The following is a 12,698-nucleotide window of genomic DNA, read 5'->3' on the forward strand; positions in this document are numbered from 1 at the left end:
GGACAGTTCTCCCGAGGAAGATCAGGGGATCCCTCCAGAAGAGAGGAGGTCGGTGCTGGAAGGTGACCAGGGAGCGTCTCCTGATGGGGGCGAGTCTGCCCAGCGGTCAGGCGCAGGGGAGGAGTGCAAGGCTCCCAGTCCGAGTCCTTGGGCACGGACGCGCTGGGACGTGAACTGGGAGCCTGCAGTTCTCGCGGGCGCTGCTGAGCCGGGGAGGTCGAGGCCCCACGGGAGCCAGAGCAGCCTGGCACCGGGTCCGGGTTCTCTGCAACCTCCCCATCCTGCGTCCTCTCCGTTGTGTCTCAGTAGCTCTGAAGACACGTCCCAGCTCCTCTAACCTGCAGTCCAGCCCCCTCCAGTTGAGACGGGAAACCGAGACCCCCGAGGTGCTGTGTTGGGGGCAGAGCGAGGGTGCACCCCAGCTGTGTGACTCCAGCCGGGACCAGGTGTCCCGCTGGCCCAAGTGGGTCCGGGAGAGTGGGGTCCGTCCCGGGGGAGGTTCTGCGTGAGACACTGGGCGGACGGGAGTGAAAGGTCGGAGGAGCTTCTGGAAGCCTCAGGAGGGCTGTGGGCTTGGGGGCGGCGGCTGGAGAAGCCCCAAGTCCACACCAGAGCTGGCCAGCCTCCAGTGGGTGACAGGCGTGAGGCTGCCCTGGCTTGTCCGTTGTGGTCGCCGTGGCAAGCCTGGGGGGGGGCCGGCCGGCGGCGGTGCGTCTTCTTCAAAGCCAAGGAGCCCCTTTCACGGCCGGGCCCCGTGCAGTGCCCTGCCTGGGGACGGGCCCCGGGCGCTGAGTCCACGGGGGTCAGGGAGCAGTGCCCGGTCTTTTCACCCCGCCTAGTGCCCCCAGGAGCTTGCTGTCCAGGGAGACTCCTGGTAAACGAGTAGCCACGGAGCTTTCTGGAGAATGCTCCGGAGGAGTTGGGGGCGCGTGCAGGCAGAATGGGGACACAGCTTTTTGGAGTTCCAGGAAAGTAATGTTTGAAAAGATAGTGACAGGGGGCTTTCAAGAATTGTGGCGAGGGGCTTCATCTCAGAGCTGGGGAGCCTAGTGAGCTCTACACAGGGTAATCAGAGAAACCCACACCCAGACGTGCAGTCAGGAGACTGGAGAACAGCAAAGGGAGAGGACATCAGAGATGACCCCCCAGGAGCAGAGAAGAACGGCAGTCAGGCCGGCGGCCGAGTCCCAGCAGTGATGAGAACGTCAGGGCGGTGGGATGACGTCCTCAGGGCCCACCGGGAGAACGTCCTTCTCCTGAGAACAACGGTGAGACAGAGAAACCACCGAAAACCTCACCCACCAGAATCCTGCATCTGGTAAAGGTATCCTTCAGGAATGAAGGTGAAAGGGTACCATTTCCAGCCCCACAAAAACTGCCAAGGGAAGTTCTTCCAGCTGACAGGGAAGACAACCAGATGGAAACTCAGATCTCTGGAAGGAATGGAGAATATCAGGAATACAGAACTAGGCAGGAGAAGATGTTTAAAGTAATAAGAATATAAGAAAGTTGGAGCAGCGTGATTCATAAGCCTGTGAAGGTGTTGTCTCAGCAACTGGAGAGCACGCGTTCTTTCCAGTTGCACCCGAGATGCAAAGCATCAGTTGTGTGCTAGGCAAAAAGCCTCTGCCAAGTCAGAGGATTGGATCACACAGAACGCACCTTCTGACCACAGTACACTCAAGTTTAAAGTCGGTAGCAAAAAGATAAGTAGAAAACTCCATACACCTGACATTTTAAAAACACTTCTACATTCTTGAGTCAAATAAGAAATTATAGTGACAGAAATATTTAGAACCAAATAATAACGTAAATATTTTCGTATCAGAATACATAGGACAATGGAAGTGATAGTAAGAGGAAAATTCAGAGCTTTAAATGTTTGCATTAGTCCAGAAGAAAAGCACAAGATTGATGCGGTGTTGAGGCTTGGATGGTGTCACACCCGAGTCAAGTGGAAGGGATGAGATAGTGAGGACAACAGAAGCTAACAAGTTAGAACACAGACGGAATAATATCCACAAGCACAGAAGTTGGTCATTGAAAAGAGTAATAAAATAGAGAAATCTCTGGCAAGAGTAGTTCTGAAAAATAAAGAGGAAAGGCCAAACAGTGTAGGTGCAGGTCCTGCCGAGATTCCACATAGAGTAAGAGGTGTTTGATCAACTCTGTGCTGACAGATCCGAGAACTTAGATAAAATGGATAAATTAAAAAAGAAGACTCAGCAAAGCTGGCGGAAGAGCAGTAGGACACCTGTAAGTAGGGATAGTCCTATAATCATTAAAGGAGCCGAGTAAGTCACTCGCCTCCCTCTCGTTCCCTAAATCACCCAGAGGGCTTTGCTGCAAGTTCTCAAGCCATTCAAGAAACAACTCCAGGGACTTCCCTGGTGGTCCACGCGGTTAAGACTCCACACTCCCAATGCACGGGGCCCGGCTTTGATCCCTGGTCAGGGAACTAGATCCCGCATGCCGCAACTAAAAGATCCGGCGTGCTGCAACGAAGATCCCACGTGCCGTAACTAAGACCCGGCACAGCCAAAATAAGTAGATAAATATTAAAAACAAAAAAGAAAGAAACAACTCCACTTTATACAAACTCCTTCAGGGGGTGGGAAAAGGGAGTATTCCTACTCATTTTATGGGCTAGCATAACCTTAACACCAAAACCAGACAGAAGATGCACAGTGTGAAAACAAACACGTCAGGCCAGGCCCACTTAGGAATATAGGTGCAAAAACCCTAAGCAAAGAAGCAACTGTAAAACCAGAACGAGAAAAATATAAAAATGATACAGTACCTCATGAAAAACATTGTTTGCAAGGACCAAATCACTAGGAAATGTATTAATGTACCATATTAACAGGCCCAAAGAGAAAAAGCATGCGATCATTCTATTAGAGGCAGAAACAGGCTGACAAAATTCACCAGCTCTTTATTGCAGAAGTCTTAGCAAACTTGGAATAAGGGGGAACTTCCATAACCTGATAAAGAGCTTCTGAAAGGAAAAATTACCTATTACGGTAAATGGTGCCATTTAATGGTATACGGTTAAGAGCAAGACGTGGACACAGTCCGTTCCCCTGCTCTGCGTTGGGACGGGTGGTCCCGGCCAACAAAGCGAGACGGGAAAATGAGGGACTTGGAAGAACTAAGCTGTCATCGTTTTCAAGGGATGTGACCGTGTACACAGACTCCCAAAGAGTTTCTGCAAATGAGGTGATTGGAATTAAGAGTTATTAGAATTACTGTAAGAATAAATAGGATGCAACTAACATAACAATGTAAAGCAATTATACTCCCATAAAGATGTTAAAGAAGAAAAAAAATAAATAGGATGAATTTCAATGATTAGAATTAAGAGTTTAGCAAGATTGCTGAATACAAAAATTAGTATACGAAATTAAATTGTTGCTCTGCGTAGTAATAAGTAACCAGAAAATGAAGTTTCAAAAATATGCCGGTCCCTAAAGTTGTATAAATCCCTTATGGAAATAAAGGATAAAGTAAAAAGTATTTATCCAGGCCATGTGCGAGGGCATGTGGAGGTGGAGTTCCTGCGTGTCCTGAAAAGCACAAATTAGAGGAAAATCCTGCTGCGTTCTACTCCATGCAAGTGAGAACTTCTCTGTTCATCAAAAGATTCCATGAGGAGAGTGAAGGGAAAGGCCACAAGTTTGGAGAAGGTGTTTGTAACTCAAGGAAGAGAATCAGCACCCAAACGTGGGAGGACCCCGTCAAATCAATGAAAACAAAAAACCCAAGGGAGGTGGGTAGAGACGGGACCAGGCCCCTGGTGGGAGAGGAGGCGTGAGGGGCCTGGGAAGGAGCGAGCTGATGCCCGTGTCTGCGGTGAAGGGCCGCGTGTGCAGCACAGTGACAGCTACACCAGCCGTGCCTTCTGTCACAGGATGAAGTATTAGACAGCCATAAACAACACGTTTCAGCTGCACACCAACGCAGCTCAGTCTCCCGGATAAACCTCTGCGTGAACACAGCCGCCCCCGGGAGCACCCCGTCGGTGTGTCTGGTAGCACACGGCTCAGGGCCCCGGCACCGCTCGCCCCCTCGGCCCCCTCCGTGGCGAAACCGGAGCTCGTGGAGGGAGGTGTGGACGACTGGGGTGGGGCGTGGGGGCCTCGCAGTGGTCGTCTGAGATGCTTCGCAGGGAGAGGAGGTGCATGGGTGCCCTGTGCACGTGGACGGATGCACACGTGCATGCACGACCCACTCCCCACCCCGCACAGGCCCGGGCGTTGGAGTCTGTCCCATCCTTTAGGGAGTGGATGTGTTAGCGCACAGCTGTTTGTTTGATGTCTCTCCATGCCGCACCGCGTGTCTGCTGCGTGCAGGCAGGGAGGACGCTGCCGGGCAAGCTCTGCCGAGGCAGAGGCCACGGGGGCTCCGTGCTCCCTTCCCCGGGCACTCCCCCCAGCGTGCTCCTGTGGCCCCAGGTCCTCTCCCTCTCACCCCGGCTGCCCAGCCCTTTCTGGGAGCATCTCTGAACCGACCCCGCCTTCCCACAGGTGCCAAGACAGCCACCTCCGTCGACCCATGGGTGGTGCCCACCGGCGCCGGCACACGCTCCGTCCCCAAGGGCTCCGACCCCTGGGCCGCCCCGCAGCAGCCAGCCCCCAGTGCCGGGAAAGCCGCCGACCCCTGGGCCGCAGCGTCGGCCGCCAAGCCCGCGTCCCCCTCTGGTGAGCACACACACACACACACACCCGCCCCTTGGCTTCGGTTTGGGGAAGGGGAGGCGGGGCATGGGCAGCCGAGCGCCCTGCTCTGCGTGGGGAGGCCCCTCCCGGTGCCCTCCTTGCCCACCCAGGGACCCCACACCCCCGCTGCCCCCCGACTCTCCAAGTTCTCCCCCATGAGGGCTACAGATGCCGGCCCACCTCTGGTCCCCCGCGATGGGGAAGCACAAGGCAGAGAAGTGGAGACACCGCACAGTCACTGCCGCTCTCTCCCCAGGGGCTTTTGATCTCTTCAGTAATTTGAATGGTACAATTAAAGATGACTTTTCTGAATTTGACAACCTCCGAACTTCAAAAAGAGCAGGTACGTAACGGCGTTGGTGGTTGTGGTTTCGTGCCGTCCCGTGCCCCTGACTAGCCCCGTTGCTGCAGGCATCACAGTCAGGAACCTGGCGACTCCACGCATGTGCCCGTGTCTGACCCGGGAGCCGGGGGTCTGACTCAGGGATTCTCGTTCACGGGGCAGCGGCGGCAGGAATGCCCTTGAGCTTTCTGTCACCCTCTCCTCTTCTCCAGCCACCTCTCTTCCTCGGCCTCGCGCCCTGGGCCCTGTGACCACTGGCGGAAGCCCACTGCCCTGGCTCCCCAGCCGGCCCAGCGCGGCCCTGCCCCATCTCCACCAGCCTTCCTCTTCGCGGCTCCCCAAAGGCGCCCCCTTCCCAGACCACCCGGCTCTCTGTGTGGGCAGGCATCTCCGACGCACACACGTGCACGCACGCACGCACATGCACGCTCTGTAGAAGACCCTGCTCCTCCCCGAGCGCCCCTGGGCTGGGAGGGGTCAGGGTCAGGGGGAGAGAAACTCGGCCCCGAGGGGCAGAGAGAGGGGGCTGGATGTCCTCTTCACACAGCCCTGTGGGGCTGGGGACAGAGCCAGGTGCCTCCTGCCTTCCTCAGGGCCACCCCTCCCAGTTGCACCAAGCAACTTTTCTCCTTTCTCTCTCCTCTCCCGGCTTCCCTGCTCCCCGTTTCCCACTGCCCCCGCACACACACACCCCGCCGCCTTCCCCAGCAGGCAGGGCTGGGCTGGCCTAAGGTAGGAGCAGCCTGGCACCCCTCACCGCACCCCCTGAGGCCGTCTCAGCTCCAGGGGCCCAGAAGCAACGTAGAGCTGCTGCTTCCCGGGGTTTCTTTTGCCTCACTAAAAAAGCAAGATTCCGTGTGTCTCTTCCACAGGCCAAAGTACAACCTAACTGTCCTTGCTCGCTCCCCACCCCTCAGGGAGAAGCCTAAGCACCCTTCCCTGGGCCTGTGAAGTATTTACCCCAATTCTGGAGGTGTTCCCATTGTAGAAAGTGTGGGAAAGTTTATGGAAGACAATGAAAATCACCTGTAATTCTTCCATCTACACGTGGCCACTGTGCCCCCTCCCAGCACTTTCTCTGAGCTCTTACGGACAGCCTTTGTTGTTGAGCTCGTACTTGCTGGAGGGAGTTGAATCCTGCCCCCACCACTTTTATGGAAAAGCAGATTGAGAACATTTTCTTGCAACATTACAAATTCTTTAGAAATAGCTTTGTAGTATCTCTCTGTAGGGCTCAGCGACAAGTTACTGGGTTCTGTAAGATGTTACAGAAAAACCCGAACTTTTTGGCCAACCCAATATTTAATCGTTAACTTTGGGGAGGGCGTTTTAGGTTGATTTCAAGTTGTGCTAAAATAAATAATGCTGTAGTGAACATCTCTGTGCTTAAACCCCTGCTCACACTTTGCATTATTTCCTGAGTCTGGGTTCCTGGGCGTGGGGCTGCTGAGTGCAGAATCAATGGTTCTTCGGGACCCGTGTCCCCATCACCATCTCACAGAGCAGAGCAGCCTAGCAGAGCAACCACATTCCTGCCAGCCTGCCTCAGCACACCCTCTGTTGGCTGAATTTTTTAAAGTCATTTGCTTTCTTCTTACTGTCAAGCAATTCATGTTCACTATAGAAAATTTAGAAAATGAAAACATTTTAAAAAATGTGAACTTCTCATGTGTAGCCACCAACCCCAAAGGCCATCTTAGTATTTGTGGAGATTGTGCTGCACTCTTCTGTCCCTGCTCCTTCCTCATTGCGCCTCTGTCCCTGGACTCAGGTCTGGTTGTACGTGCCCTGCCCTGTGGCTGACCGTGGCTCCAGGTTGGGGCTCTTGGAAACAGCACTGCAACGAACGCCCCATTCCTTGGGCAGCTGCGCGCGTCCCCGGCAAGTCGGCGTCGGGGGACATCGGGGTTTGCTCTGGACGCTTCGGGGTTGGATGAGCCCTCCAGGCTCATCAGCCCATGTGTGTCCTTGTCTTGCAGCCAAGGCGGCGTCTCCGCCGGCCCAGAACAACGGAACTACCAGCCCCGACCCCCTTGAGTCCCAGCCCCCGACCGTGGCCTCAAGCAAGCCCAGCGGCACCCGGAAAACCCCCGAGTCCTTCCTGGGCCCCAATGCGGCCCTGGTGAACCTGGACTCGCTGGTGACCAGGCCAGCCCCGCCGGCACAGTCCCTCAACCCCTTCCTGGCACCAGGTAGGCTTGCTTCCCGGCCTTCCTCTGGCCGTCTGCCCGTCCTGAGAGCGGCTCTGGGGCAGGCCTGTGGGCGCTGACCTCCCCTCCACCTCTGCGGGGGACTCTTCCCTCGGGGACCGCAGGTGGGGACCAGGCTCAGGGGCGTGCTGGCCCCGGCTGAGCAGTAGTGGAGCGCCGGGCATCCTGGACCAGCACTTGCGCCTCTCCGGGACTCGTGGGGGGCTGGAAAACAAACCCTGTCCTCTCAGTTGAGACCGCTGAGCAGAAGCTGCCCCTGACTTGGTGCCCCAGCCAGGGAGACCCTTTAGCGCGCGCCAGTTCTAGGTCAGCTGGAGGCGGATAGTGCTGGGGCTGAGGGAGGGAGCCTGGGTTTGCTGCCCAGCACCCCCTTTTCGGGTTGTGGGTAACTGGGCCCTCTGCTGGGCCATGCTCCGGGGACCCCAAGAACCCTCACTTCGCCCCTGCTGTGGGATTCTGCCTCATCTGGGGCTGGAGCTCACCCTTGCTCCCAAGCCTGTCCTCCCTACCGGTGGGCTCTCCACCCTCAGGAGCTCCACGTGGGCTGCAAGACGAGCCCTAGCCCTCGAGTGAGTGGCCAGGGCCCCCGTGTTCCATGCCCCCACCCACCCCAGCCCCCTGTACGCTCAGACCCTCAGCTGCGTGAGCTGCTCTCTGTCCCCTGCTACACGTTCTGTTCCCTCTGCCGGGACATCTCCCTCCTCTTCTCCGGGGGTGGGGATTCAGACCCACCCTTCGGTTCTCAGTCCGGGCAACCCTCTTCCTTGAGGAAGCCCCCGCTCTTCCCCAGAGTTTTCCCAGAAAGGCCTTGGGCTCCCCAAGGGCAGGAACAGGTCACGTTCAAGGTGTTTGGCCTCAGACCTGAGGACTTACAGGCTGAGGTCGGGGACCCTCTGGCAGAAGTGGGGTGTGTGTGATGCCTGGGTCCTGCCCAGCCGCGTGGTCCTGAGGTGGGTAGGGAATGTGGTTGCCCGCAGCGGGGGTGGCTCCAGGGCAGAGCTGGCCGACAGCCCGGGGTCTGCCCCGAGGGCCCCTGCAGGAGCTCCACTGCCAGGCCATGGGGGGCCGGTCAGGGCCTGGGGGCTACAGCCAAGACGCAGGAGGTTCCGGCAGCCCCCAGCCCTCCAGGGCCATCCTCCTGGCTCTGCCCCTTCCTGGTCCTGCTCTGCAGTCTAGTCTGCTCATCTCCAGCTGCGGTGATCTGATCTGCACAGCCCTCTTCCTAGGGCTCCGAGCAGCGACTGATGCAAGAGCGTGGGGGTGCCCTCGTGGAGAGCAGGCGACATCTCCCCTGGTGACCTGGGGGTGCCCTCCTGGCAGCCTTTGTGAGCAGGGGCTGGGCCGCGTTGGAGAGTCAGTGCCGGCAGCGCCCGTGGTTTTTGGCCTGGGTTTCAGTAGATGTTTCTGCTGAACGCGGGGAAGGGTTTCTGGTATGAGAGGAATTCGGGAAACACTCTTCTAGACTGCAGGACTTCTCAGAGCCGTTATTATGCCAGGGTCCCCAGGTGCAGGCCGCCCTGCACTTCCCGCCTCCCCCGTGGCTCCCCTCTCTCCCTGCACCTCTCTCCTCTCCTCTCCCCTCTCCCTCTGGTCGCAGAGCTCGGCTGGCTGGCTGAGAAAACAAGGGAGGGCGCCCGGGGTGCCAGCCCGGAGGAGGAGCTGGGCCCCCGCGAGCCTGGCCCCTCGCTGGGCTCCTCACGGCCTGAGTGTCCCGGTCCCAACACCGAGCCCAGAGTGGCGGGCAGACTGCCCTGGTGGCCACTGTGCCGTGGTCGTCCAGGCCCGGTCGTCCAGGCCCGGGTGCGCTGCTGCTCTGACCGCGGCCGCCCTGCCCGCTCTCTCCCCAGGTGCCGCCGCAGCCTCAGCCCCGGTCAACCCCTTCCAGGTGAACCAGCCGCAGCCACTGACGCTGAACCAGCTGCGGGGGAGCCCGGTGCTGGGGAGCAGCGCGTCCTTCGGGCCAGGCCCGGCTGTGGAGCCCATGGCTGTGGCCTCCGTGACGTCCGCAGCCTCCCACCCAGCCCTGGGGGCTGGCGGCTCCTCCCTGCCGCCGCTGGGCCCCGCCGCGGTGAACATGGTGGGCAGCCTGGGCGTCCCCCCGTCGGCAGCTCAGGCCACCGGCACAACCAACCCGTTCCTCCTCTAGTGCCCGCGCCGGGACCCGCAGCAGAGCATCCGTGCTGAGGACGCCGGGCAGGGGCTCTCGCCTGTGGAATGGGGTCTGAGAGTGGGGTGGGTGTGCAGAGGGTGTCTTTGCGGCCCTGGCCCTCAGCCTGAGGGTCGAGAGGTGGCGGGCTTACTGAGGCGTCATCACGCGGCACGTGGGTCCCCGAGCCTGTGTCAGGCGGGAGGGCCCCTGCCGCGGGCCCAGCCCCCGTGGAGATCCGCCGGCCCTCGGGGGCCTTGGATGAGGAGGTGGCAGTGCTCAGTGCTGGCCCAGCCTCAGCCCCGGGCCTCTGGGAGCCCCCCTGCCCAGGACCTGGCCCCCACCCCCAGCCCTGGCAACCCCCCCCAGGCGTGGACAGGATGGAGTGCGGGCTCCCTCAGACACTGACCTTTGGGGGACGCGGTTGTGCATATTTTACTTTTCTTTGACTCGTGTGTGAGTTCAAAGTAAACGCCACCACCGTGGAACAACTCTTGAATTAAATCCACTAGAGCAAGCTTTAAACTAACCTGAGCATAACCCTGTCACGTGCTCCATGCTTGTACACATTTGCACAGATTTTGTTTAGTACAGTTTCATATTTGTTTGCAGAATTATGGAATAGTCTTTTTTGGCTAATATTTTTATAACGTCGTTCTTATTTAACTGTCTAGTTTTGATAGAATTTACCAGGTCTGGCTGAATTAAGATATTGGCAGTGTCATGTTAGTGGTGTAAATCCTCTTATTTATGGTTTTAACTCTGTAAGAAAATTTAAATAGGAAGAGACAAAAAAATGCCTTATGGAAAAACTAAAGCAAATTCTTTATAGGAAAACATGGGAATTTGATTATGCATAAAAGATGTTTATTTAAAAGGAAAAAAAAAAGAAAACTACAACAGTAACAAAAAATCGTAGCCTCCAGTTGCCTTTCCCTTTAACTCCTTTTTTTGGTGGATTACCAAACTGATTGACTTTCAGCCTTTTTGGCTAGATCCTAAGAGAGGCTATTTTTCTTACTGATGAACCAACGTGAAGAAAGTTAAAGACAAAAAAATCTAACATATGAATGTGACTCACCAGGTTTTATCAGCTAACTCCTTTTTGTGACTGAAGGCATGCACAGTTAACAAGACTTCGTTTACAGTGGGAAAGTGGGAAGGAGACTTCTGGAACCCTGTGTCTGTGACCCCCTCTATCTTACTCCACACTCAGGGTAGAGGTGGGGACAGCGGGGGGGCGGCATGTCGGGGGCAGCCCAGGCTGACGGGGAGGGCCCAGGGCTGGCCCCAACCTACGCACCCGCCCTCCAGACACCCGTTGCAATGTAGAAGTAATCATCTCTTACTTGACAGAGGAAGAAAAATCATTCTCACCCAGAAGAGTTTTTTAGCGAAAGTGCACTAATCTTACCTCCCTCTCCCCTGCTTTCCTCGCCCCACCCACCACTATAAAAAAGTATTAGGTAAGTCACAAATGAAAGACCAGAAGAGACTTGCTTCTCCCCAGGGAAGGGCCATTTCCCCCGAGTCCTGTGTCTGTCTGGTCAGCCGGCCTGGCGGGCACCTGTCTCACTCTAGGTGGCGGACGTCTCACCTCTAGCACCAAGGGCAGCTGACGGCTGGGGGGTCTCTCCTGGGGGATGGGGCCCCTCCCCCCTCTCTGGTTCCAGGAGCTCTGACCCTTGGCGCTGGGCACGGGAGGCTGACTCACAACTGCCTGCTCAGGCCACTCCTGTTGCCATGTAGAAGAGCTCACCTGTGCTCCTCCCTGGGGCTACCCCCGGCCCAGAGCTCCTGCCCAGCCCCTGAGACCTGGGGCTGGACCATGGGCTCGAGTCATCCACGAAGGCCCGTCCGGCCTCTCCCAGCAGCCTGGGGGAGGGTGGGCCAGGGCGGGGCTCGGGGCAAGGTGCTCCCCCGGGAGGTAGAGGCCATGATTCCTCGTGAGAGTGAGGGGCCCTTCCCGATGGGACTTTAAGGCCCCGATGTCACAGCCGGCGGCCCACCCAGGCCCAGGCAGACTCCCGCCCAGCTCCCAGCTCAGGCCCACCCCAGGCGCCTTGTCCGTGGTGCCCGCTGCACTGATTATGAAGCCACTGGTGCTGCCACGCGTGTGGGACACATGCCATCAAGCTCCCTCCTGCCCGGCACCGTGGCAGGGGTGTTGCCCAGCCTTTTTCTCAGTCCCAGGGGCGGGTGGCCGGTTTGGAACTTGTGTTGACTGTTGATACTTATTTACTGTATAAATATAATTTATCATTTGTATCACGACGCGGTTTCTGGCTGTGTCCTTCCCCCGCCCCCACCCTCATCAATCCCGAGGCATCGGGAGACGCGCGCTTGGGAGCCGGTTCCTGCCTGGAGTCCAGCTTGGCCTGCGGTTCACAAGGCCACCGACCCGGTCTCGGTGCCTGTGTGAGCCTGAGCGTAGGGGAAGGAGGGGGCTGGGGGCTGCCGCGGGCACAGGCCAAGATCATTACAAGGGAGAGGGAGGGGGCTAAGGAAGAGGCCATGTCTCGGGAAGGGCTGTCCATGTGGTTGGTGACGTGCCGGGGCCGCTGGACGAGCAGACAGCGGTGGAGTCTGTGGTGGACATGGTGTGGTCTGTCGGCCGGGGCGTCAAGGGAGCTGGGACGGGGATGCGAGAGATGCTTCTGCAGAGCAGAGGGGCCAGAGGGGGAGGGACAGTTCCACGTAAGGAGGGTCAGGGTGCTGGGGACTGGCGGACGGTTCCAGAGTGCGCAGTGAGCTGGGGGCCCTGAGTTTATGGGGGAACTGGTACAAAGCAGGTCTCCGTGACAGCCGGGCAGTGGGTGGTGGCTAAGGTGGGCTCTTTCAGGCTGCGGGGCTCCCCTCAAATCCTGCTGAGGGGAGGACCCTAAGCGAGCCCGGTGTTCTGGCCAGAGGGCTCCCCAGAAGCTGCCAGTGGGGGTCAGGCGGCCCAGGGGGCGCCGAGGGCAGGCGGGGCTCTCCCGCCGTGGCGCTGCCCTCCCGCCGTGGCGCTGCCCACCTTGGGGAGGCTTGCAGCCCATCCTCTGGGCTGCCGCGGGCCTCTCCATCCAAGGGAGGTTCTGCCCAGCTCGCCTGTTTGGTGGACAAGCGTGTCGAGGTGTGAGGGCTGCCCAGCCGTGAGCCCAGGATCAGGCCGAGCCAAGCTGCTGGCTTCTGTCCTGGTGCAGCTTCCGCCCTGGGCTGTGCCCACCGAGGCCCGTGCCGGCCCCGGGGCCCTGCTCCCAGGGCAGTTGCTGTGGGGAGAGGAGCTGCCCCAGCCTGGGCTC

General features: G+C 58.2%; 1 protein-coding gene across 4 annotated transcripts in view; it reads left to right on the forward strand.

Moving 5' to 3' along the window:
- Positions 1-9,417, forward strand: part of EPN2 (epsin 2) — a gene marked incomplete at both ends in the record, with an annotated part of 33,072 nt that extends 23,655 nt beyond the window's left edge. For all 4 annotated transcript variants that reach the window (XM_079726173.1, XM_079726174.1, XM_079726175.1 and 1 more), the window contains 4 exons: positions 4,527-4,700; positions 4,975-5,061; positions 7,041-7,253; positions 9,119-9,417. In XM_079726173.1, coding sequence (XP_079582299.1) covers positions 4,527-4,700; positions 4,975-5,061; positions 7,041-7,253; positions 9,119-9,417 — 773 coding nt within the window. The remainder of the gene's footprint in view (positions 1-4,526; positions 4,701-4,974; positions 5,062-7,040; positions 7,254-9,118) is intronic.
- Positions 9,418-12,698: the final 3,281 nt, after the last annotated feature.

The sequence above is a fragment of the Hyperoodon ampullatus genome (assembly GCF_949752795.1).
Source record: "Hyperoodon ampullatus genome assembly, chromosome: 19".
Lineage (NCBI taxonomy): Eukaryota > Metazoa > Chordata > Mammalia > Artiodactyla > Ziphiidae > Hyperoodon > Hyperoodon ampullatus.